Source organism: Saimiri boliviensis, chromosome 8, assembly GCF_048565385.1.
Source record: "Saimiri boliviensis isolate mSaiBol1 chromosome 8, mSaiBol1.pri, whole genome shotgun sequence".
Lineage (NCBI taxonomy): Eukaryota > Metazoa > Chordata > Mammalia > Primates > Cebidae > Saimiri > Saimiri boliviensis.
Window position 1 is genome coordinate 109,846,614 of NC_133456.1, and position 23,760 is coordinate 109,870,373.

At 36.9% G+C, this 23,760-nt stretch overlaps 1 protein-coding gene across 4 annotated transcripts in view; it reads left to right on the forward strand.

The window, feature by feature from the left end:
• Nucleotides 1-23,760, forward strand: part of USP6NL (USP6 N-terminal like) — a 146,683-nt gene that overhangs the window by 85,974 nt on the left and 36,949 nt on the right. For all 4 annotated transcript variants that reach the window (XM_039478962.2, XM_074405040.1, XM_074405041.1 and 1 more), the window contains 3 exons: nt 5,782-5,821; nt 14,551-14,631; nt 23,248-23,355. In XM_039478962.2, the coding sequence (XP_039334896.2) occupies nt 5,782-5,821; nt 14,551-14,631; nt 23,248-23,355 (229 nt within the window). The remainder of the gene's footprint in view (nt 1-5,781; nt 5,822-14,550; nt 14,632-23,247; nt 23,356-23,760) is intronic.

Genomic DNA, 23,760 nt, shown 5'->3' on the forward strand with positions numbered 1-23,760 from the left:
CTAGAGACTTTATTCATCTTTATACATTGGTTCCATACAATTTAAGGATTAACTAAATTTTCATTCAACTGTGCTCTTTTCCAATTTCAGTTATTATAAATAGGAAAAAAAAAAGCCAGGAATTTTTATTTTACGATACATGATTAAATTTTGAAGGAAAAACATTTTTTGTTTAGTTCTTAGTAATGTACAGTCCTCAGACCTTTTCTTCTTCTTCTTCTTCTTCTTCTTCTTCTTTTTTTTTTGAGTGTAGAATTTATTTTGTAGTATTACATTTTTCTGAGAGTAAAAGCAGCCAAACAAACAGAAACCCGGAACTGGAGAATGTGTGCTCTTCTTGTGGCTTTGCTGTTCTTGATCATGTAACCATGTTGTGCTTCATTTTTAAAACAGGAATTAGTTTACATATCTATTTTATGTACATTCAGGTATATTTGAGGCTTTGAAAAAATAAAATATAAGAATACTTTGTAAAGTTCTGGACATATATAAAGTGTGATTATACCTAATGACATTAGCATATCTGAAATGTTCTGAGTAGTTATAATCAGAAGAGCTTGTTTTGCTTTATTTTTGTAGAGCTGGGGTCTGGCCTTGTTTCTCAAACTCCTGGCCTCAAGCAGTCTTCCCACCTCTATATTCAGAAGGCTTTGAACTTCACTAGACTAACAGAATTTTTAACTCTGATGGAAATACTGCTCTTAAATTAAATCTACATCCCTACTTTTTCTTTTCTTTTTTTTTTTTTTTTTGAGACACTTTCTTGCTCTGTTGCCCTGGCTGGAGTGCAGTGGCGTGATCTCAGCTCACTGGAACCTCTACCCCCCGGGTTCAAGCGATTCTCCTGCCTCAGCCTCCTGAGTAGCTGGGATTATAGGCGTGCACCACCACACCTGGCAATTTTTGTACTTTCAGTAGAGACGGGATTTCACTATGTTGGCCAGGTTGGTCTCGAACAGCTGAGCCCATCTTGGTCTCCCAAAGTACTGAGATTACAGGCGTGAGCCATCAAACTTGGCTATAAATGTGACAAGAAATGACTGCATATATGTGTGGGTTAGTGTATGAAGAACAATTTAAGCATTAAGACTGTTAACACCAGTGGGTCCCAAACTTGCCTGCAAACGTGGATCCAGTGATTTGTGCACACTTGTGATAGTTGGGTGGGAAGACATTCCCCAGTGAAAGCAGCCAGACTCTCTGACTCTTGTCTCTTGAGAAGCATTTCTTGATATAAAATGGTATTTGAACTATTAGAGCCTTGAACTAAGTGGTTCTGGCCCAGGAGCCTAGTCTGTATTTGGCAATCTGAATATTGCAGTCATTTCTTTTGTATTTGTTATTTTACTGTCTGTGTTAAGGTCCGTTTGGCTGTAGTGGGGAAAAAGTGCTAATATTGTGCACTGTGTGCCAGACACTCTTTTGTGCTCTTTGGAGTAACTCAGTTATTCCCCTGAAAAGCTCTTTGGGGTAGGTACTGGTTTTGTCTTCCTCTTTTTAGGTGATGAAACTAAAGCACAGAGGTTAAGTAACTTGCCCATGTTGTATTGACAGTGAGCATCAGCTCTAGGGTGTGGACCTTGGCAGTCTTCCTGCAGAGCTTGTGTTCTGAACTACTACAGTATACTGCCTGTTGCTGCTTTCTTGTATTTTAAATAAGAGAAATACAGAACAAGTGCTTTGAAATGCCTAGAAAGAAAGTTAAAGGGGAAAAAGAATACCTAAAGAGAAGGATGCTGTTTGAAATGAACACTGGTGTTTAGATAAATACTAAGATAGCTGAACTCACTGCTTTTTCAAAATCGCAGTAGATTGGTACTCGTTCTCATACTATCACACTAATTTTATTTACTCCATGATGCAGTCCTAAAACAGGCAACACAAATGAAAATAATGAAGCATATAAATGGATATTAGGGTAATGTTAGGCTTTAATAAATTTCACCAAAAGCAGCGATTTTTGTTACAATGAGTAATTTAAGTAAAACATTTTCTGCAGACATTGTTTCTAGTGGTTTTTATTGCTTGTCACCACAGACTGGAGTTTTATGCATTATTGAATAAAATCACTTGGTGTAAGCATTTGGATATTACTCCCTGTCATACCTTGATTAAAAGAACATTTCTTTCTACTGTCTTTGTTCTTTGTAATTTTTGTTTGGTTCTGCAGTGAAATTGGGTTTTAAGAGTCAACGTTAATATAATAAAATGGCAAAAATAACTTTGTAACCTTTGTTGTCTGAGTTTATATCTAATTACAGTTTTAGAAAGTTAAATTATCTGTTATGATATGTGGAGTGACACTAATTAACACATATATTATAGAACAACTTGGTTTTGGAATAGGTTACACAATAAATATGAAAGCTGTTGCCAAACCAACTGGGCTCTGCTAGATGAGTAACCTCTTTTGTTTAGTGCTCAGCAGTGGAGCATTCTCCCCAGTGTGTGCCATGATGGAGTTGTAGCTGGAGAATGGAGAAACAGAGCTTGTTTAAGGAAGAAGTTGGAGAACTTTAACATTTTAATCAAACATAGTCACTGCTGGTCTACTTAACAAAGAATGTTTGGTATTTGGATGAGGGTAAATAATGTGTTTAGGTCACAAGTTATTAATAGCAGAATTAGAAGGAAGTCATACCAGAAATAAAGAAGATAAAAGTAATACCAAGCTTCAGATTTTCAGCTACTTATAAAAATGTGTATACTTGTAAAAGTTAGCAGACTCTCTGTAGTTTACTATGACTGTGTAACATGACTATATATGATATGCAGAATAAGGTGTGTTTGTTTTTAGAGAATATCATTTTGATTACAAGGGCTTGGAAACTCTTTCTACCAATCATGTACATTTTGATGGGGATAAATTTAAACTTAGATAAAATTTACTTTAAAAATGAAAATAGAATTTGGTTAATATTAATGTTATCTTATTAATTTTAACAAGTTAACTTTTAAGTTTCCAAATGAAATTTCATCCTGTAGTTAATATAAATATTCCACCTAGCTGTTCAGAGGTTGTGGGAATGTAAACTGTAATTAGTAATACTTTCAAAGTTTAAGAGTAGGTGAACAGTGTATCCAGTTACGGTCTCTCTTTCCAGAGGTGACTGTTTTATGGTTTTCCCTTCCTGTATTTCTGTGAGATAGAGGTACTTGCTATCCCCTTAGTGTTTTGTTAAAGCATCCTTTAAGTGCTTTTAAGCCCTTGATCTCTAAAGCAGGGGGTAGGCAAACATTTTCTGTAAAGAGCCAGATATGAAGGATCTTTGGCTTTGTAGGTTATACGGTCTTTGTCACAACTGCTCAACTCTGCTGTTGCAGCATGAGAAAAACCAGAAACAATATACCCATGACAGAGTGTGTCAGTGTTCCATTAAAACTTTATTAAAAAAACACACAGGGCCGGGCGTGGTGGTTCAAGCCTGTAATCCCAGCACTTTGGGAGGCCGAGATGGGTGGATCACGAGGTCGAGAGATCAAGAACATGGTGAAGCCCCGTCTCTACTAAAAATATAAAAAATGAGCTGGGCATGGTGGCGCGTGCCTGTAATCCCAGCTACTCAGGAGGCTGAGGCAGGAGAATTGTCTGAACCCAGGAGGCGGAGGTTGCGGTGAGCCGAGATCGCGCCATTGCACTCCAGCCTGGGTAACAAGAGCGAAACTCTGTCTCAAAAAACAAAACAAAACAAAACAAACAAACAAAAAACACACACAGTGGGCCATAGTGTGCTGACCTAAAGGAATTCTCTGCATTTGCCCAGATTGTGGTCCTTCTTTTTTCTCTTCCACTTGAAGGATATTTAGGAGGCAAGGTAAGCATGTATCCATGCCTGCAGGCATGTGTTCTTCTTCCTGTTCATATCTTCATCCAGCAACATTTACTGAGTGCCAGCATAGCAATGTGCGTATTCTGGGCATTACAGGGAGCTCTTGGTAAGTGGCAGCAGCGTCGTCCTTGGAAGGCTGTGAAAGTTAGCATATGCTGGCATTGAGACTTGAGGAGGAAAAGCTCTGTGGAGATTGGTAGGCACACAGCAGATTCTCCATGAAAAGTTTTAGACGTGGAGAAATCATGCCAGAAAATCTGTGTAGGAAAGCTGGACCACATACTTACTCTATCATCCATCTGTGAGGTCTGAAGACTTTTTATTTTTAATCATTTCCTTCCTGGGAATTGTTTTCTCAACCTTCACCCATTTTCTTCATTTACTCCTGGCACAATCTAAGATCTTGTCTGTCTGAAGTTGAACCCACTGAATTAATGCTAAACATCTCTCTGTTAGGCTGAATGACTAAATGAAAATGTAAGTTTTATCTGTGAAATGAGAGATTTGGACTCTTGTAGATCTCTTTTAGCTATTACTCTTTTTTTGTTAGTTTTGTTGCTGTAGTAATGGTTCACCTAAGGACTCCTCAGAGTAGAAAAAGAATGCCTTTGAAAAGACCAAACTGGTGAATACCACTCTATCATGCTCTTCAAGGTGGTATATTATTTGCGCTGAAGAGAAACTAAGGCAAGAATATGAACATATTGTTGCCAAAACAGTGCTACTGAGAAAGCTACTCAGAGTGCATAGTTTTGTTTATGGATAACATGTTGTTTTTATATTACTGACAGTTAATACAGGAATCTCATAATATTTTATGTTAGAGATGATATTACAAATATGCTGTATCAGAAATGAATTTGATCTTCTAGGGTACACTTAAAAAATAATCTCTTGAAATTTTGACAGTGAAGCATACTTTTTTTTTTTGAGACGGAGCTTCGTTCTTCTTGCCTAGGCTGGAGTGCAGTAGTGGTGTGATCTCGGCTCACTGCAGCCTCTGCCGCCCAGGTTCAAGTGATTCTCGTGTCTCAGCCTCTCAGGTAGCTGGGATTACAGGCACCCACCATTATGCCCAGCTTATTTTTGTATTTTTAGTAGAAATGGGGTTTCACCATGTTGGCCAGGCTGGACTCGAACTCCTGACCTCAGGTGATTCACCTGCCTCAGCCTCCCAAAGTGTTGGGATTACAGGTGTGAGCCACTGCGCCCGGCCGAGCATTCCTTATTGTACTGAATAAAGTTTTCTCTTTGAATTCACAAGTCTGTTGGAGGCAGTTTTTTCCTTATGCTAATTTTTAAAACGACCCTTGATTATAGGCCATAGTTTGAACCAACAGTGGAGGTGGTGGTCTAAAGCAGAGGGTGGCAAGCTGTGGCCTGTGGACCAGATCCAGTTCACCACCTATTTTAATAAAGGTTTTGTGGGAACAGAGCCACACTTGATTTACATAATGCCTGTGGTTGCTTTTGTACTACAGCATCGGAGCTGAATGGTTGTGAAAAAGATGGTATGGCCCAGAAAGCCTTAAATACTTACTATTTAAATATTTATCTTGATAGAAGTTTGCTAACTCCTAGTCTGGAGCAGTGTTGTCCAGTGGAGCTTTCTGCAGTGATGGAAATGTTCCATATCTGTACCGCTCAATATGGTAGCTTCTAGCTACGTGACATTCATGCACTTGAACTGTGACTAGTGAGACTGAATAACTCAATGTTAAAATAAATTAAATTATAATGTTAACTAGTTGCTTTTTATTAATTAAATATGGCTTGTATCTACCATATTTGACAGTGTAGATCTGGATTTTGAAGATGGGGCTTCAGTGAATGGAAGTGTATGTAAATCTTGGGATGACATAAATATGATATATAATATGTAGCTGTAAGTATATACATTTTGAAAAGTTTGATTTCGACAATTTCATATATTACTATTTTTCCTCTGCAGTGAGGAGGAGCTTCCAGATCATAATGCAGCTGTGGAACGGGTAAGTCCCACTCTTGATTTATTTCCAGTTACTGGTGAATTACCTTTATTAGAGGAATAAAATTGACCACCTTTGTGATTTTTGAGTGCCATATTCTATGAAAATGGCACACTCATTGTTAGAACTTGCACCTTATTATGTCACTGTAAGATAGTAATTAATGGTGAAAATAGGAGATTCTGATAGATACATGAAAGACTGCATTCTAGACTGGCAAGTCCCAATCTAGGTGAGCTTCAGAATAGAGAGGCTTTGAGAGCACAGCTGTCCAGGCCCCACCTCTCTGTGAAATCTGCCTCTCTGGGAGGAGACTCTTGGTAGGTAATTTTTGAAAGCTTCACAAGTGGTTCTCAGGCACCCTGTGGCGGATAAAGCCCCATTCTAGACCAGCAGCTCTTTGAAATGTGTCTGTTCCATGAGATTTTAGTAAATTTCTTACAACTACCAAAACCATTTTCTGTGGGTCAGTATTTTAGTATTTTAAGTACTTAGGGAAGTGTTACTTAGTAAAGTTGTCAACATTTTATAATCTTTCCTCATTATACATAGCAAGGAGCTGGCCCCACACCCAGGCATGCGTAAGAAGTACTGACAGGATGTCTTAAGGTTGCTTGAAATCTCCCTCCTCCTCTCCACTTTTTCTGTACCAAAAAATGAACTGTAGAATGAAAGTGGGGGTATTGACTGGGATTATTATTAGTTCATGTATGTTTGATGAGCACAAGGGGCTGAATTTCAGATAATGAAAGTGAAATTGGAATTGGAATTTGAAAAATATTTTAGAAAATCTTCCACAGATCAATCATTTCTGAAAATCAAAACTGTAGCCAAAACTTTAAGATGTAGGTGAAATTAACATCTTAGGTATGTTGAGAACCCTGTAGGCAGAGCTGCAGTTGAATTCTCTTGTGACTGCCTGATTCTCTCTCAGTAACCTAGAGGTTTCTGCAAATGAATATCTTTCTTTTAATATCTGCATTACTGAATAGCAGCTATGTATTAAGCACTGGCCTAGTTCTGTATAGGATGCTAGGATTAGATGAGACATAGTGTCTGCCTTGGAGAAGCTCACATTCAAGCACTACAGGAAGGTCAAGTATGGCATCAGGTAGGAGATGACTGGCAGCTTGGTGGGGGCGTAGTGTTAGTGAAATGCAGTGGTAGTGCTGGTGGAGGGGAAAGGCAGATTCTTTGTAGCTGAAGAGTGACTGAGAAGGAAGTAATGAGTAATGGGGAGAACTTGGTAAATGCTTTGTCTGTGAACTCTGTGGCAGTTTACCTTGAATGGGAACATAAGGATTTTTTCCCATCCTCTGACTACGATCTCTCTTTTGGGCTGAATGAGAGCCCAAAGAATGTAATGAATTCTTTATAAAATGAAATATATTGACATAAAGGCAGAGATTGTCCTTTCAAGGGTTACAGTGTCATTTATTTGAGAAATCAGGAAGAGTTGGAAGATATCTTTAACAAAAGATACCCATATTTGGCAAAACAAAAATCTGGCAATCCAATATTGACTTCTTTCTCCAATACTCGCCTCCTGACTTTTGTAATTTCCTGGTCCAGAAAGTTAGAAAGTCTTCAGACCAGTGAAGAAATGTGGCAGTGAAGAAAAGAAGAAATATCAGACACAAGGAGGATGATACATTCTTGGGGAATGTTGTTTTTTTAAAAAAATTTTTACTAGTTTTTTAAAAGACCTCCCTGTATAGTAAATGACCTGTTACTCAAGGCAATTAGGCTTATAATTGTTTTCTCCAAAGAGTTTCATTTAATGGGGCTTCACTAAAAAATGATCTGTGCATACCTTAGTAATTTATTTTAAATTAAGATACAACTTATATTCATTTGTCAATCTTTTATTTGAGAGTGGGAACAGGATTCTGAGGCTGTTGATTGGGTTTCCCTAAGGCCTTTTGTATGGAAACTGCACTCATATTGCATGACCTGCCTTTTATAGTTTTGATTTCTTTAAAGTGGAGTGAGAACTTAGCCACATGCAAAACAGTCTAAGAGCTGGAAGCCTCTTAGTTTATCAAGATTTTCTCCAAGTTCTTCTGGTTTAAGTTCTTGTGTTCTATGGTGATTGCTTAGTCTAGTACCCAAGTTCTACCATTTCCAGGAAACTAATTTTAAAAAGTTTACATTTTTTTAATGGAATAAAATCTAGAAATGATGGCCTTGCTGGTCTGCAATCTTTACAGAGCATACACTTGAAGCATGCTCTTATATTCATCGAGGAAGACTTGTACACTAATGCATAGTCAGGTAATCATAGCTTTCCTTCCAGCTTTGCCAATGTATTATTTTACATAAGGCAGCTCTCTGTTTAAAATAGGGAGAGTAGTATACAGTACCATCCTAAGAAGATTAATGTTTGTGTTTACTAAGTGCTTCGGTTTCCCCCAAACAGGCACTTAAGCACATAAACAAACATTATATTTAATCAGTAGAGAAAAGTATTAACAATGGGTTATATTGTTTCTTTGAGCTTATTGATGATTTTAATAAGGAACAGATACGTAAAACTATGCATTTTCATAGATTCCACTATCCCTTCATGTAGTGCAGTCTTCTGCATGGTGTATAGAATATTGGAACTTATTTATATCTTTAAAAAAATGTATCTTAATTTAATGTCATATGAAATCTTTATCAAGATACATGGCTGATAGACTTTCCAATCCAAGGTTTTCTGGAAAAACACATTTCTTTTAGTACTTCTTGTCGTCTTCTGACCTCTGCTGGTGAGGTCTAGGTATACCTGACTCCCATCAGCTTCGTCTTCACTCACAAGTCCTAACTGAAATGAAAAACCGTAGTTGACACAGCACAGAAGACTTCTGGTTACCAAGATGTGTGTTGGTTTTTCCCCAAGTTGGCACTGACTAGATTTTCTGTAATTTAACTCAATTCTGACACTAACCAGAGTAGGTGCAGACTTGACAGGTTAAGAACTCACTTCCATAAGACTGCTTGTCACATCAGAAGCCAGTTGAAAGCCCCAGGTTATAACCTGGGAGGGGCTATAAATTTGAGGTTCCCACGACCTCCGAGGGGAACTGCGGGCAGAGATCATGTAGTTACTGTATCACAATACACACCAATGTTCAAATAGAGCCATAAAAGCATCTGAAGACTTGAATCTGAACAAAACCTAAGATTTCTTATTCTACAAGAGAAGGCTATGTAATATCCATCCGTGCATTGTGTATGTGTCTAGCCTTTACTCTCTGAATTATTAGCCATGTTAATAGCTGAAAGGGCCTTGGACCAGATAGCCGACAAAGCTATACAGATGATTCAACAAACCATTATTGAATACTTGCTGTTCAGCTGGTCCTGTATAGGGTTGAAAATATAGCCTTAGATCTCTGGAGGTTGAGAGGCAACAAAGATACTGGTTCCAGTTTTAATCCTTCCACCTTCCCTGCCCCACAAGGGAGAGGCCAGTTCTGACTTAGAGGCAACATCCACTTAAGACAATAGAGTATTATACACTTTAAACAGAAGTTTAGCCCTTCCCTGAAAACAGCTCAAGGGAAGAAAAGTATACAGCAATGCACCATTTTCTTAGCCAGTAGTGATAATGGAGAGCTGGCAAAGGGAGTATAAGGTGGAGATGATGACCTCTGCATTATTTTCCTTGGCTGTGTGTTGCTCTGATATTCTGAGAGAAGTAGGATTGTCTTATGCCTGGGTCTTCTATACAGTTTTAAAGTTTTTATTGGTGAGAAGCACATGTAGTGCCCCAAATTTAGTTTTGAACATCCTCTCCACTAAAGGGAATCACAGGTTCTTAAAGCAATGGCTGATTCTAGGTTGGGATAGGGAGAGTATAAGCTGGGCCAAAATCATTGTGTACCAAAACGCTAAGAAATGATAACGATGAATAGGGCATATCAAAAGGACACATTTGAAGGGGAGAAATTGCTCCTCAGTTAGGAGGTAGTCTGACCAGCTCCCAGGGAACAGTTTGGAGTTCAAAAAGAATAATGATGATAATGGATTATAATACATTGAGTCAAATAATTCTTTAGACTTTAGTGATATTAAAAGGAGGTGGAGCTAGAAAAGAAAAACGTTTTAATGTCCAAAGTTAATAATGTAGAAGGAATGATTCCAAACACCATTTTACCACCATCACAGTCGTCATTGATTCAGGCAGGGACCATCAGTGGATGATGAGACCATTGGGTAGAGTTGTTAAGGAACATGATCTGCATACTGTCTCAAAGCATATCACATGGATTATTCATTAGTTACAAAAGGGAATTTCTTTACTAATGGAAAAATTGGGCAAATACTAACCTTTACTGAATGACGAACCTGTAGCATCATCACTGATAGTGATACAGATTGGCATCATGTGCATCTGATATGATGTGGTGGGAAAGACAACGTCATTGGGTGGTAATCCTGCTGAAATCCAGAGGAGCCAATCACACAAAGCCAAATAGTACAGCCTAGACTCTTCAAAACGTCAGTGTCATCGAAGATGAAGGCCAGGGCACTGCAAGAGACATGCCAGCAAAGGAAATGCAGAATGCGTGATGGGATTCCAAGTTGCCCACAGCACAGAAAAAACCAGCTATAGAGAACGGTCTTGGGGCAAGTGGGGAATTTGCTGTATGGCCTATTTTTGAGGTAATAATCAGTTTTAAATTTCTTGGGTGTAATAGTACTGTAATCACGTAGGAGAATGTGTTTTTGTTCTTAGGTGTTACATACTTGAAATTTTTAGGGATGAACTGTTCATGTCATGATTTTCTAATGATCAGTTCCCCCTAAAAACCCAAACAATATAAATGAAATCTGGCAAAAGGATAATAATCCATGAATCTCATGAAGCATTTATAAGTATATGGCATGCTATTCTGTCAACTTTTCTGTAGGTTTGCAATACTTCAAGATACAAATCAAGAGAAGTAAGATGTTTGTGTATGAAGCCAACAGAATTATATAATATCAGTTTCCTATGGGTTGCTAACATCAGCAGCTCTGCCTTTTGGCAGCACTTCGAGAAGTGTTACCCACGTGATAGAATAATTCCATTGCCACCATTCTGCCACATATGGGATATTATTAACTTCTGGTTACTTCCATATTATAGTGATCACACTGCTATCAGAAATAACATTCTGGTTTCAGTCTGTCTGTTCATATTTATTCTACTTCTCACCTCTCTACCTCAAGACCACAGAATGTTATTAATTCCTTCATAGTGTTGTTGAGTTGTTTTTTCTTATGCAAATTCTGTTTAATTTTTAAATATTTAACTTTTCTTATGTAACAATCACTGTTTTAGGTGATAAAAACATGAATATATACAGTCTCTGTAGTCAAGGAGTTCATACTTTGGTAATATAATTTGGGCATTTAGGCCAGCTAGAACACAGGTGTTAGGTGCTGTAACAATGATCAAAATGATTCTCATTTTGTAGATGAGACAGAAGGGTTAAGTAGTTTGCTCCAAATGAAACAGTATGGGACAGAACTCAGATTTGAACCCAGGTTATCTGGGTCTTGAATGCATGCCATAGCATGGTAAGGGAACAGTTGGTTTTGCTTGGAACATGAAGGCAACTAGGAAAGATTCCAGGCCTTGGACATTGGACCTAGGTCTTGAGAAGGATGCATAGGATTTTACCAAATGATGGTGAGAAAGCATCACAGGCAGACAAATAGCAATCATTTGTCACAAAGGCTGAAAATGCATTGTGTATGGGAATGACAGATAGTTCAGGGTGGCCGGATCACAGAAGTAGCAGGAAGTTGAATTGGGCCACATTCTGAAAGGTTGCTCGCTCATGTGTGCTGTGCTAAGAAATTTGAACTTTGCTTCTGGAAAATGGGTAGCCATAGAAGGCTTCTCAACTGGGACATGTGTAAAGAGTTGTGGTAGCAGTGTGGAGGCTGGAGTGAAGACAGGGATCCCAGCAGGGAGCTTCTGCTTTCATCCAGGAACTCTGATTGCCTGAACTAGGGCAGAGGGCAGGATGGAAGCATGAGACAGAACATGGGCCCAGCAGAGTGTGATTCAGGGGTGGGAAGTGAGAGAAAAGGATGACTTAGTGGGTAGTGATACTGTTAGTTCATGTCAGGGACAGAAGGGTACTAGCAACATGTTTGGAAAAATAGTTTCAGATATGTCAACTTTAAAGTCTCTGTTGAACTTCAAGTAGAGTTTCTAATACACTGTCATAGTCTAGTTTTGTCTTGGTGTGGTCGTGTCTATGGCAAAATGACTTTTCTTAGCTTATTTTTCTAGGGCACTTAAGTTCACATTTGTCACATATGAGTATGTTTTCAGTTACTTCTTCAAAATGGTTGCTAGAATAGTTAGCTTCAGCATCTTTAGTGAGAAAATATATTTCATCTGTGAATTTTAGATTCATGAGTTGGGGAAGAAGACTTTCATGTGCCTTGAAGTTTGGTATTGTTGAACTGACAGCATTATGGAATTAAAACTTAAACTGGATTGAATTACTGATTAAAATTATAATTTTAAGATCCTATAGCTTCCCAAGGTATATCTGTGTTTGTGTGTGTTTATGTGTGTGTGTGTGCACGCGTGCTGTTAGAAAAAGAAAGCATACTTAATGATTCCTAAATTGTGTGTGTGTGTGTGTGTGTGTGTGTGTGTGTGTGTTTTGTTCTTGCAGTGTGGGAATGTGTAGCATTTAAAATAATCTGTATGTATGATAAGCATTAGAATGTGAAAGTGTGCCTTTAAAAAAATGACTACTTCCTAAAGTGATTCATTGATAATTCATGGTCATAAAAATGAAAGATAGCAAGAGACCTGCTAGATCTCAGCAGGGTTGTTCCTGGCAAAGTGTATGTTATTATACTCTTGGGTTGGCTTAAATTATTTGGTGTTTTCCTGTTGGTAGAAAAAAGGATTATGCTTTGAAGAAGTCAGGGGAGAAAGTGCAGAAGAACAGAAAATACCAAATGGCAGTTTAGATCAATCTTAATTTTTCACAGCTTGGCCTTCTCTGAAGTCGCATTTAGCAGAAACATTAATTAGATTTCAGTGCCCCACTGAGTTTTAAAATTAAACGTATTTCTGGAACCTTCTGCAACATTTTATCACTAATAATCTAATGAGGAATATGCTTAGCGTTTTGAAAAATGTGAGTTATAACAGAATATCTTTTGCTCATGAGTGCTCATCTTTTATTATGAAAAACCCATCGAAAATTTTAAAAAGATTTCAGTAATTTAAGAGTTTTAAGAATATGCTTAAAAATGAAATTTGATTAAAAATATTCTCATTGGTGAGATACTGTTCCTAAGTTCAGGATTTTCTTTGGAATTTTATGTTTCTTTTAGGTCTAAAAATATTGGTAGTCAGGCATGTATGCCATCTGCCAGCATAATGCCTGCCTGTTTGAGGCTGGATCGCAGACAGTAAGGAGCTGCTGCTTCCATCCAGGAACCACGATTGTCTGAACTAGAGCAGAGGACAGGATGGGAGCCAGAGATGTGGTGGCTCAGAGTGTACATCTTGGAGCCAGGCTGCCTGGCTTTGAATCCATCTTCTACCACTTATGAGAGGGGTGACTTGGGGCAAGTCTCTTAAGCCCTTTATGCTTCTGTTTCCTCATTGTAAAATGGTGATGATCACACCTATCTTGTGGGATTGTAGTGAGCTTGCATCTTTGAGCATAAAATGTATCTTCAGAATGATTTTCTTTCTGTGTAGACTTGTATTTCCATTGCTTTTTATTCAAATACGTGCTACACTCATAGGTGCAGGTACTGAGGAAAAAATATTCCTCCTCCTGGAAATCAAAGAAGTAAAGAGCGAGCATTTTCCCTCTCACTTTCCCCACCCATTCCCCAGCCCTGCTCCCCCATGTCACTTTAGTGGGCATGCAAGAGACCTCTGCCAAATTTGGCAGCCTGGTGTCCTGCTGCTTTTGTAAACCCTTTGGAGCTGCTGTCAGCCCCTGCTGTCTCAGAAATACATGCATTCTCACGACTGCCTAGAACATTCTTTCCCACATTGCATTTGATGAAAACCCTAATAATCTCCCTTTTCCTCATTTTGGGCTCATTTTCTCCGGCATGCCTAGGTGGGTTTGACTGCCCCTTCTGCCATGGCCTTGCTGCCTGCACTGGTGCCGCCTGCAACGCAGTGTGTGCATTGTCCGTTGTTGTTAGCACCTGGTCAAATTTCCTTAGGGCAGCAACTATTGTTTATTTTTTTAAAATAATTTCCTGTAGCGTAGGGCTAGTTATACATTCATCTTTCTGTAAATAAATAAACAGCCACTTTTACTTTAAAAAACCCAACTCTTTCCAAAAACATTAATATACTAGAATTTAGTAAAATGAAAAGAGAATTAAATTTTGAAGTTGTGTTTTTGTTGCTTTGTAAAATATTTCAAAATATTTTACAATTTTCTTTTTGTTTAAATTTGTAAAATACACAAGATTTTTGGTTACTTTGAAAGTCTTGGAAAATTTAAATAATATCTTTATCCTTTTACCTAGATAGAGCATTTCCTGTTAATCTTAACTTTAGCTATGGACTACTATTGATACAGTTCTGTTGTTATCCAGCTTTTTAAAAGTTAGATAGGATATCTACTACCTAATATAGCATAACTTTTTTTAGTAGTCCTTTTTTTAAGCAGCATTTTCTTTGAAGTTTTTTTATAATTTGTAAGTAAAGAAACGAACAACAGTAACAATGCATATCAATTTTATTTTAGCAAAAGCACCTGGAAATTGAAAGAACTACCAAATGGCTGAAAATGCTGAAAGGATGGGAAAAATACAAGAACACTGAAAAGGTAATTTAAAATAATGTTATTTCCATATGAAACTATATAAACTCAATGTAGATTTTTCCAGTAGAAGTTTTTCTTTAATTATAAGAGTATTACATTCATATTTGTTTTTGAAATTTTAGTTTAATCTAGCAGTATGCCTCAAATTAGGAGTTTTTATATTGTAAGTAATGTAATACCCGATTCAAATTGGTTTCAACATTTAAGAGTATGTATTGGATGGTCCAAAGGTAGGATGGGTTTCAGGAGTGATTTAGTTCACTGCTTAATTAAGTTGCCTGTGTCATAGTTTCTTCCATCTCTGCCTTCTGCACTGTCAGCTCCATCTTGATGTTGGCTTCCCTTTGAGGTCAGAATCACGAGGGTAGTTCCAGGCTTTATATTCACGGGTAATACTGCTCAGAAAGAGAGACAGGGTTGGCCTCTGAAAGCATTCCCTGACGCAGGAGCAATCTCTTTTTTCAAAAACTTCTAGCAAACCTCCTCTTAAATCTTTTTGCATTGTGTTGAGTTTGTGCTAAATTAATTAGAGAAAAATACATACTACATTAATATCACCACCAGTTTCATCAGAAAAGCCTTTAAACAGTGGGAAGATGTCAAGCTCCTGGTGGTAGAAGTTTTCCAGAGTTTTAAGTTTTACTTGAAAGGTCAAATATCAGTGGCAATAAATACTGTATCAGTTATCTTCCTTCAAGTGACAGGCTCACTTAAGATAAATTTGAGAAAAATGTCTGCCAGATACGCAATGCTTGAGTGACAGTTGCTTAATCAGTTATTCTTTCAAGTAATAACAGTGTTTTATGAAAATGTTCATGATTCAAACAATTTTATCATTGAAGCGCTTTTTCTTGAGACAGTTGTTGCACTTGGTTGCGCTGCCCAGAGGTATGCACTTCCCATTTCATCACTGCTCAGTATGGTAATAAGACCTCCATCGAAGATTGATATTTAATAAAGTCAACACCTTTTACTACTGCATCAAGGGCATTCTTTTTTTTTTTAATTGAATCATGTTGTACAAACTTTATTCCATATTATTAAACATTATCCTACTTTGTGATTTCTTTTTTTAAATTTTATTTTATTGCATTTTAGGTTTTGGGGTACATGTGAAGAACATGCAAGATTGTTGCATAGGTACACACGTGGCAGTGTGATTTGCTGCCTTCCTCCCCATCTCCTATATCTGGCATTTCTCCCTATGCTACCTCTCCCCAACTCCCCATCCCCATCAAGGGCATTCTTAAGTTAAACTGACTTAACACTGAGTGAGGAATCACTGATGCTGCACTACAGTGCTACTGCTGCCTTCATTTGTGACAGGAGCCAGTAGTTTTACCAACATAGCATTTTAAAATCATCAGTGCAAAAGTTAGCACTGGAAAAAAAAAGTATAATTATGAAAACGGTTTTGATTTCATTGACCATAATTTGAGAACCACTGACATCTAAGCCTCAGTTTCCTTAGCTGCAGAATGGAGATAACAGTGTCCCATTTTGTCCAACTTCAAAGGGACGAAGATTTCATGATTAAATGCATGTAAAGTACTTAGCATTGTACCTTACATAGAATAAGCATTTAGTAAATGTTAACTATGCCTATTAATTTCTTGAAGGAAGACTGAACAATAAAAAAATTTTAAAGGAAAAAAAAGAAATCTTTCTTAGTCTTAACAGCAAAACACAACTGAGTTAACTGTTGGGAATTTTGTCCATTTCCTTACACTGTTTTCAGTGTAATCCTTTTCCCTTTTTGTATAGATACAAATTACCTTATGTTAACATTTGCCAATAAGAATTCCAGGGATCATCAATTTCTTGGCCTCTGATAGATATTCTGAAGCAGTATAGCCTGATGATGAAGAGGCAGATTCTAGAGGCAGACTATCATGGGTTCAAACCCTGCCTCTGCCACTTACCAGCCATGTGACCTTAGGAAAGGCATTTAACTTTTTTCTGCTGTACTACCTACCCTATTAGGCTTGTGAGGATTAAATAAGTTAGTTTATATAAAGTGTAAAATAGTGTCAGGTGCTTAATATGCAGTCAGTATGCCTTGCTTATCATGAAATGAGGAAGGGGCTCTGTGCTTAAATAAAGTTGGGAAAACCTGAGCTAAACAAAGTTAAGCAGGATTCTTTCTTTACTTTAGGATTATTTGGTCTTTAATATGTGATGTGAATTTTTAAGAGGGATCTTAAATTACATGAAATCGATTTAACCATGGCAATCTTTTTGACATGGGTGTCTTCAAACTAATGAGCTTTTTCTTTTTGAGCATACTAACTATCCTTAGTTAGGCTCTTACATTATTTTCATCAGGAGTGAGTTCATTTGGGATTGTTGATTTTATTAACTGTCTTAGCATTAGGTTTGTTTTAGAACTCCAGATGTTTTTAAGATAACTTGGTTCAAAGTAGAATATTAGTTACAACATCTGTTCTCTTGTTTAATAGTATGCAGTCTCAGATTGGCCTACGTTTGACAAGTACTTTACCTTATATCTTTGTGGAAAGATTGCTCAAGTGGTAATTACAGGGTAGATTTCAGTGCATTACAACTATGCTTTAATCTCACATTCATTCTAGTAAAATATTTGTAGAATTATATGGCTTTGTGTTCTTCTCTAGTATTCATATGCCTATGAAAGTATGTAAGCCTCGCTAAAAATGAGCAGTTCTACTGGGCTATTATTCTGACAGCAACTCTGGCTAATGCAGTTCCCATTAAGAAAGATTTTAGCAGTGCCATTTCTTTGAAGTATAATTTTGAAGCACTCTCCCATAACTATAATGCTAGAATCATTTGATGATATATATGGTCCAATTTGGTGTAAAACAGAATGAACCTTTTAAAAGAATTACTGCTCTCAGTTCACACCTAGTTTGAAATTGCATTCAAGTTAAAAAAAAAATAGCATGTTTCTTGTCTTTCAAGGAGAAGGATGTTTTCTCTCCACAGATTCCTTACTTACATAGTAGTAATGCAGAGAAATTCTAAAAATACTTGAAATAAAAATATAGCTCTGGTAGAGAATATTTGGATTTTTAGAACCAAAGCTTTAATGAAAAAAAATTTCCATTAAAGTTGTTCCTTTTGCCTCCATTCTTATATTGACTGCCTCCCTATGTACAGTAGTATTGTATTGTTAATTTTAGTTTGTTTGTTTGTTTTTAGAGAGACAGGGTCTCACTCTGTCGCTCAGGCTGGGATGCAGTTGCACAATTAGAGTTCTCTGCAGCTTGCAACTCCTGGGCTTAAGTGATTGTCCTGCCTTGGCCACCCAAGTAACTGGGACCACAGGCAAGCACCACCATGCCCGCTAATTAAATTTTTTTTTTTTTTTTTTTGGTAGAGACTGGGTCTTGCTGTGCTGCCCAGGCTGCTCTCAAATTCCTGGCCTCAAGTGATTCTCCTGCATCAGTCTCCAAAAAGCATTGAGATTACAGGCATGAGCTACTGTGCCCAGCCTGTATTTGAAAAATACAGTCTATTAAGTGTAGTGATCTTTGTTAAGTAAAGACCATTATGATTTAACTGGTTATGATATACTTGTGTCTAAGCTATGTTGTAGCAAAGTACCTTCTCCAGATACAAGTTTTTTTGTTGGCTAAAATAATTGAATGGACCTTTCAGACCGTATTAGCCTTTTTTTGTTGTTGTTGTTACCAACTGGTAAATGGAGGCATATTGCTTAAAAATAAATTTCTTAAGGTCACATAGCTTGTTAGCAATAAGCAAAGAATGTCCAGACTCTAGAGCTCCTTTAACTGTATCATCTTTTATGCCAGCTTTACCTTTTGGTGGCTGTTGGGAGTAGAATGTAGTTATAAAACACAGTAGGGCCTTATGGATGGTTTAAAACTTTTTTAGTTGCAGATTTGGGAGACCTGGTGCTGTTTGAAGGCAGAAACAAAGGAGCCAGTGGAGCAGGGATGATTAGAGAAAATGGAGAGGCAGTAAGGGGCATAAGCAGCTTGAGTGAGCCTCTGTTTCACGGCGCACACTCGCACAAAACTCAGCCAGACTTCCCGGGCTGGAAAGTTTACTCACTGGCAGTCATAATGATGTAGATGTACACTTATCACTGTTTGCTACGGTAAGATTTAGAAAACATTAGTCATTTGAATTTTTTTAAGTTGATTTTTAAATGTTTCTCTGGGACTACTATAGACTTTTGAAAGATTTTATGTATCAAATCTATGAAATAAATTCATAGAAGAATCTTAAAGGTGATACTTTTGAAATTAGAATATCGCAATATTGTTAAAATTCAATATGTAGAAGTTATTTGTCATGGTTGCTTAGAGTATGGATTTTGAGGTCAGATTCAGACTAACTGAATTTGAGTTCTTATAACACAGTTTCTTTTGAGCTGGTTACCTGACCTTTCTGTGTCTTAATATTTTTCATTTGTAAAATGCATATGTTAATAATGGTACCTACCTCTTTAGGGATGCAGTAATATTATAATGAATAAATTAATTTAGAAACACATGCATAGTGTCAACTCATAATACACAATCAGAAACTGTTCTTTAAACTATTGTTATTACTGTTGGATGCATCGTTACCCACATCCCTGCTCCTACCCTCACTTTTCCTGCCTGGCACGTTCCTATTCAGTATTGAGTTTATGGTCATTTTCTCTAAAGGAAATACTTTCCTCCCACACAGGATTAGTTCCTCCTTTTTCTGTTATCTCTAAGGGTAGGCTCAGGATGACAGCCCCTGTGTTGGACTCATAAGAAGTGACCATCACAGCAGGTTCATGGCACTTTCACCCCAGCAACTTTGTCCCTAAGTCTTTTCTGGTTCTCTCTTAGAATTTTATGTATCCTTTTGTAGAAGGGCCAGCCAGTCCCTGGTCACTCCTCTCACAGATCCAGATGGTGCCCACCATTCTCCTTTTACTATACTGGCTCACTGGATAGTCTGTCTCTACCATGACCTCCTCCATCAGGGTATGATGCCCAGCACTGGAAGCAGTTGGTATACGTGACTGTATTTTATTATAAATGGTTCTCTGTTTAAGGTATAATTATCTGCTTATGTATTTCTCTTCCCACTATACTATGAGTTCCACAGATTTTTTTCATGTTTGTAGCCAGAGGACCTCATAAGCATTGGCCACAAAGCAGGCATTTAATACAAGTATCATTTTAGAATGTATGAATGATGTTCATTTAGGGGTTGAGGAAAACCAGCTATCACTTTTTACTGACAAATTCTGTCACTTTAATAAAGCTGTAATTTTTAGAAGACAGTGTGATTTGGCAGAAAGTCCCTGAATTTGTACTAAGAAGATTAAACTTTTTGACCTAGGCCAGATAGTTTTTTTCCGTTTTCGGTTTCCTTCCATTCTAAGTGGAAACCACCCACTGAACCTGCATGATGAGACTGTTGTAGAAAAGGCGAAATGCTGCTTTGTCAGTTTAAGGATTGTCAAGAAATGTGAACTGGCCTTCTGTTACGGAGAATAAGCACATTTCATCAACGCTTGGATATCATTCCTACTTTGTTTTAAAAAGTTTGTAAAATTCCTGTGATAGTTGAAAATTTGTGAAGAGAGATGTATAACTGTGATACATTAGTCTATCATGTAACAGCACAGGTATTTGAAAAACAACCAGCATAATTAAAACATTTTTTTATTTTAGGGTCTTTTAATTTAATTCTTTTCCTATTATATGTGATTTTTTATGTACATGTTTTGTTTTGTCACCTCCTACCGCTTAGATTCCAAAGACATCCTTTTTATATTCCTTTTAAGTTTTTGGTGCAATTAATATTATCATTATTCTAGTGCTTTCTGCTCTTGGGGCTTTCTTAATATTTTCCTGCTTGCTATTCCATGTATTTCAGTAAGTCCATTTGGGCAAAACCATGTGCCATGGTCATGGGGAGATGGTCTTTGTTTTTTACTGTAAAATGAGGCATCTTTTATACGATCTTGTGTTTGCTTTTGGGCAAGTTATTTAACCTTTGTGATTCACTTTCTACATTGGTAAAATCGAGTTGTTGGTATAATTAAAGTTACAGGGTTGCTGGTATAATTAAATGAGGTAAATGCCCATAAATAACATCAAGGAAAGGGATAAAATAAAACAGTTTAACTAGTTAAATAGTTTCTTATTTAAATAGTTGTTAAATAGTTTCCAATAGATGTTAAATAGTTTCTTAAAATAGTTTCTGGTAGATAGTAAATGCTCAATAAAAGTTTGGGTTAATTGTTGCCATGGTGATGATAATGACACTGTATCAATGTTTCTTAACCTTTCCCATATGTACCTAATTTTTAATTTTAGCTCTGTCCTAGTACAGAGACCATTAATTTTTTATTTCTACCCCCAAATTTTTTACTTTTTAATGTAATCACAGCAATTTGATGGAATTTGTTTTCCTAAATCTAGATTTAACTTTAAGATAAATGATGGACAGTAACGTATGTACAATTATTGAGTCCAGGATTGAGCAACAGGAATAAAATAATGTCTGAAGACTTTTCAAGTAATGTAGCTTAAGAAATAAGTGTCAGAGCTCTTACGTTACTCATTAAAAATGTCATTATTTTACTCGTTTGGATCTACTGAAGTCAGTCATATTTAATTTTCCTGTTTAAAATTTTACTTTTAGCATTTGCATTGATTTCTATGCTTTCTGATACTCAAATCAGCTGCCTGCTATACAGCATCTTTACTCTAGAATTTAGAAGATAATTTGAAGTGACTTTTTGTGGATGATACTACTTTGAAATCACAGTTGACTGTAATTGTGAAATGGTATAGATCATAAACTTTCTTTGGGAAAACAAGTCTTAAATTCACTTATTTTTAACCACACTCAGTTAGCAGTTAATGGTTGTAAATGTTGAGCATGTGGGAAATGTTGCAAGTCTAGTTTTATAGTCAACACGAAGCCTTTCTGAACATATTCCTCCAGTTAAGGTGATTGCATGGGATTATAATTTCTATGACTATAGTTACTATCTACTGAAATTTCAAATTTGAGGCATACTGTATTTATACCAAAAGGAAAAACAAATGTCGTAAGTCATTATTTAATTGAACCAACTTTACAGTATTCACTGTTTTATAATAAAAGTTGTTCGACTTTGTCACTCACCTTCAACCACATGATCAAAGTTTCTTAAGGCTGCCTTATGACTTAGACACTAAAGCTTTAAAAAAAATCTAACTAGCGTGGCCAGGTACAGTGACTCATGCCTGTAATCCCAGCACTTTGGGAGGCTGAGGTGGGTGGATCATGAGGTCAGGAGTTCAAGACGAGCCTGGCCAACATGGTTAAACCCTGTCTCTACTAAAAATACAGAAATTAGCTGAGTGTGGTAGTATGTGCCTGTAATCCCAACTACTTGGGAGACTGAGGCAGGAGAATTGCTTGAACCTGGAAGGTGGAGGTTGCAGTGAGCCGAGATTGCGCCACTGCACTCACGGCTGGCAACAGAGCGAGGTTCTGTCTCAAAAAAAAAAAAAAAAAAAAATCTAAGTAGTGTAATAATAGAAGTTAAAGTCTTGTGTACTAGTTATCATAGCTCTTCAGTATTTCAGTTATTAGAACTGGCATCTTATTTTCTGAGCCATAACATTCAAATATATTATTATGTTAATAAGAGAAATTATTACCTGAGGGGCTTCTGCTATAATTTATTTAATTAGTTCCTTGTTTGGACATCTGTTTTTAAGTTTCAGAGTGTTAGTATGCACAACATTGTGATGACCATAATAGGTTTTATGTTATTTTGAATAATGAGACTTGAGGAAAAAATTAATTACAAGAAGATAGAGGTATGTTGAATCTTAAGATTCTTAGGGCCGTAGCAGTGCACTTTCAAGGATGGAGGAGTTCATAATGCTGATGTTTTATACCTAATTTCATTCAAAAGTGATGTCTTTTCTTTATGGAGATTTATTGCTGGTTTTGTCTTAACAGCGTCAGTGTCATTTAAGGAAAAAAAAAAGTTTTCCTGAAGAAGTAGCAAGAACTGAAAAGAGGAGAGAAAAGGAGAAAGGGCAGGGGAAGGGAAATGAGAGTGTCTGAGAGAGAGAACACTGAAAATTGCTGATAGGATTAACTGAGGTATCAGATGTGGAGAAGCTTGGTGTCTTCCGGAGAGACCGATGAGAAGGTGGTAGGAAAGAGATTAGGAGTTAGACAGCACTCCACATTCCATGAAGACATTTTGGGGACAAGGCAACCTTTTTGCTGTTTGGAGTATCTTTTAGGTGTGTAGAATAAAAGGAAGAAAGTGTGTAACAAGTTAATTGTATCATCAGGGAATGTGTAAATTAGATGTTCACACCTTTAAAAAGAGCACTGACTGCTTTCATGCCACTTAAGGGACACTTCTGTAATGGCCTGAACATACTAATGCATTGGGCATTTTTAAGAGTTTCTTGTTTTATTCTCTTCTTCTTTGTGTCTCCCTGTTAGAATCTCTAAAAATAGAGATGACAGTATCTCAGTGTGCCATGTTTAAATGTATTTATTAATTGCCATGGATACAGTGCTAACAAATATTAACAAGATTGACTGTAGAGACTAGTCTAAGTTTTTGTCAGTTTGTAACCTTTAGTTTCTTTTTCTTTTAATAAGTTTCATAGGCGAATTTACAAAGGAATCCCACTCCAGCTCAGAGGTGAAGTCTGGGCTCTCCTTCTTGAGATCCCTAAAATGAAAGAAGAAACAAGAGACCTGTATAGTGTGAGTAGCTAAAGCTAACCTGTTATTTTGAAATTAAAAAGTAAAATCCATTTATTTTAGCATTCAGGGGGGCATAAGATATTCATATGATTACTTAAAATTATATTAAAATTATATTGCATTGGAGGTTTTGGAGGTCTATTACTTGTTTTGTTGATTGCAAAATACTTCTTAAATTTTAAACAGATACTCAGTAAAAATGTTACTTTCTGTATCAATCAGTAAGTAACAATTGCTTTTCAAATACATAAATGATCAGTTAAAGTACTTAAATGATCAATGTTGGGACATGGTTGCAGGGAAAATGGACTCACGCCTGATTATAGCTGCTTGTTTGCCACATGGTGTTAATGAAGAGATTTGCGGCATCACTTTGAGAGTTTGTTGGAAACAGCAGAATTCGGT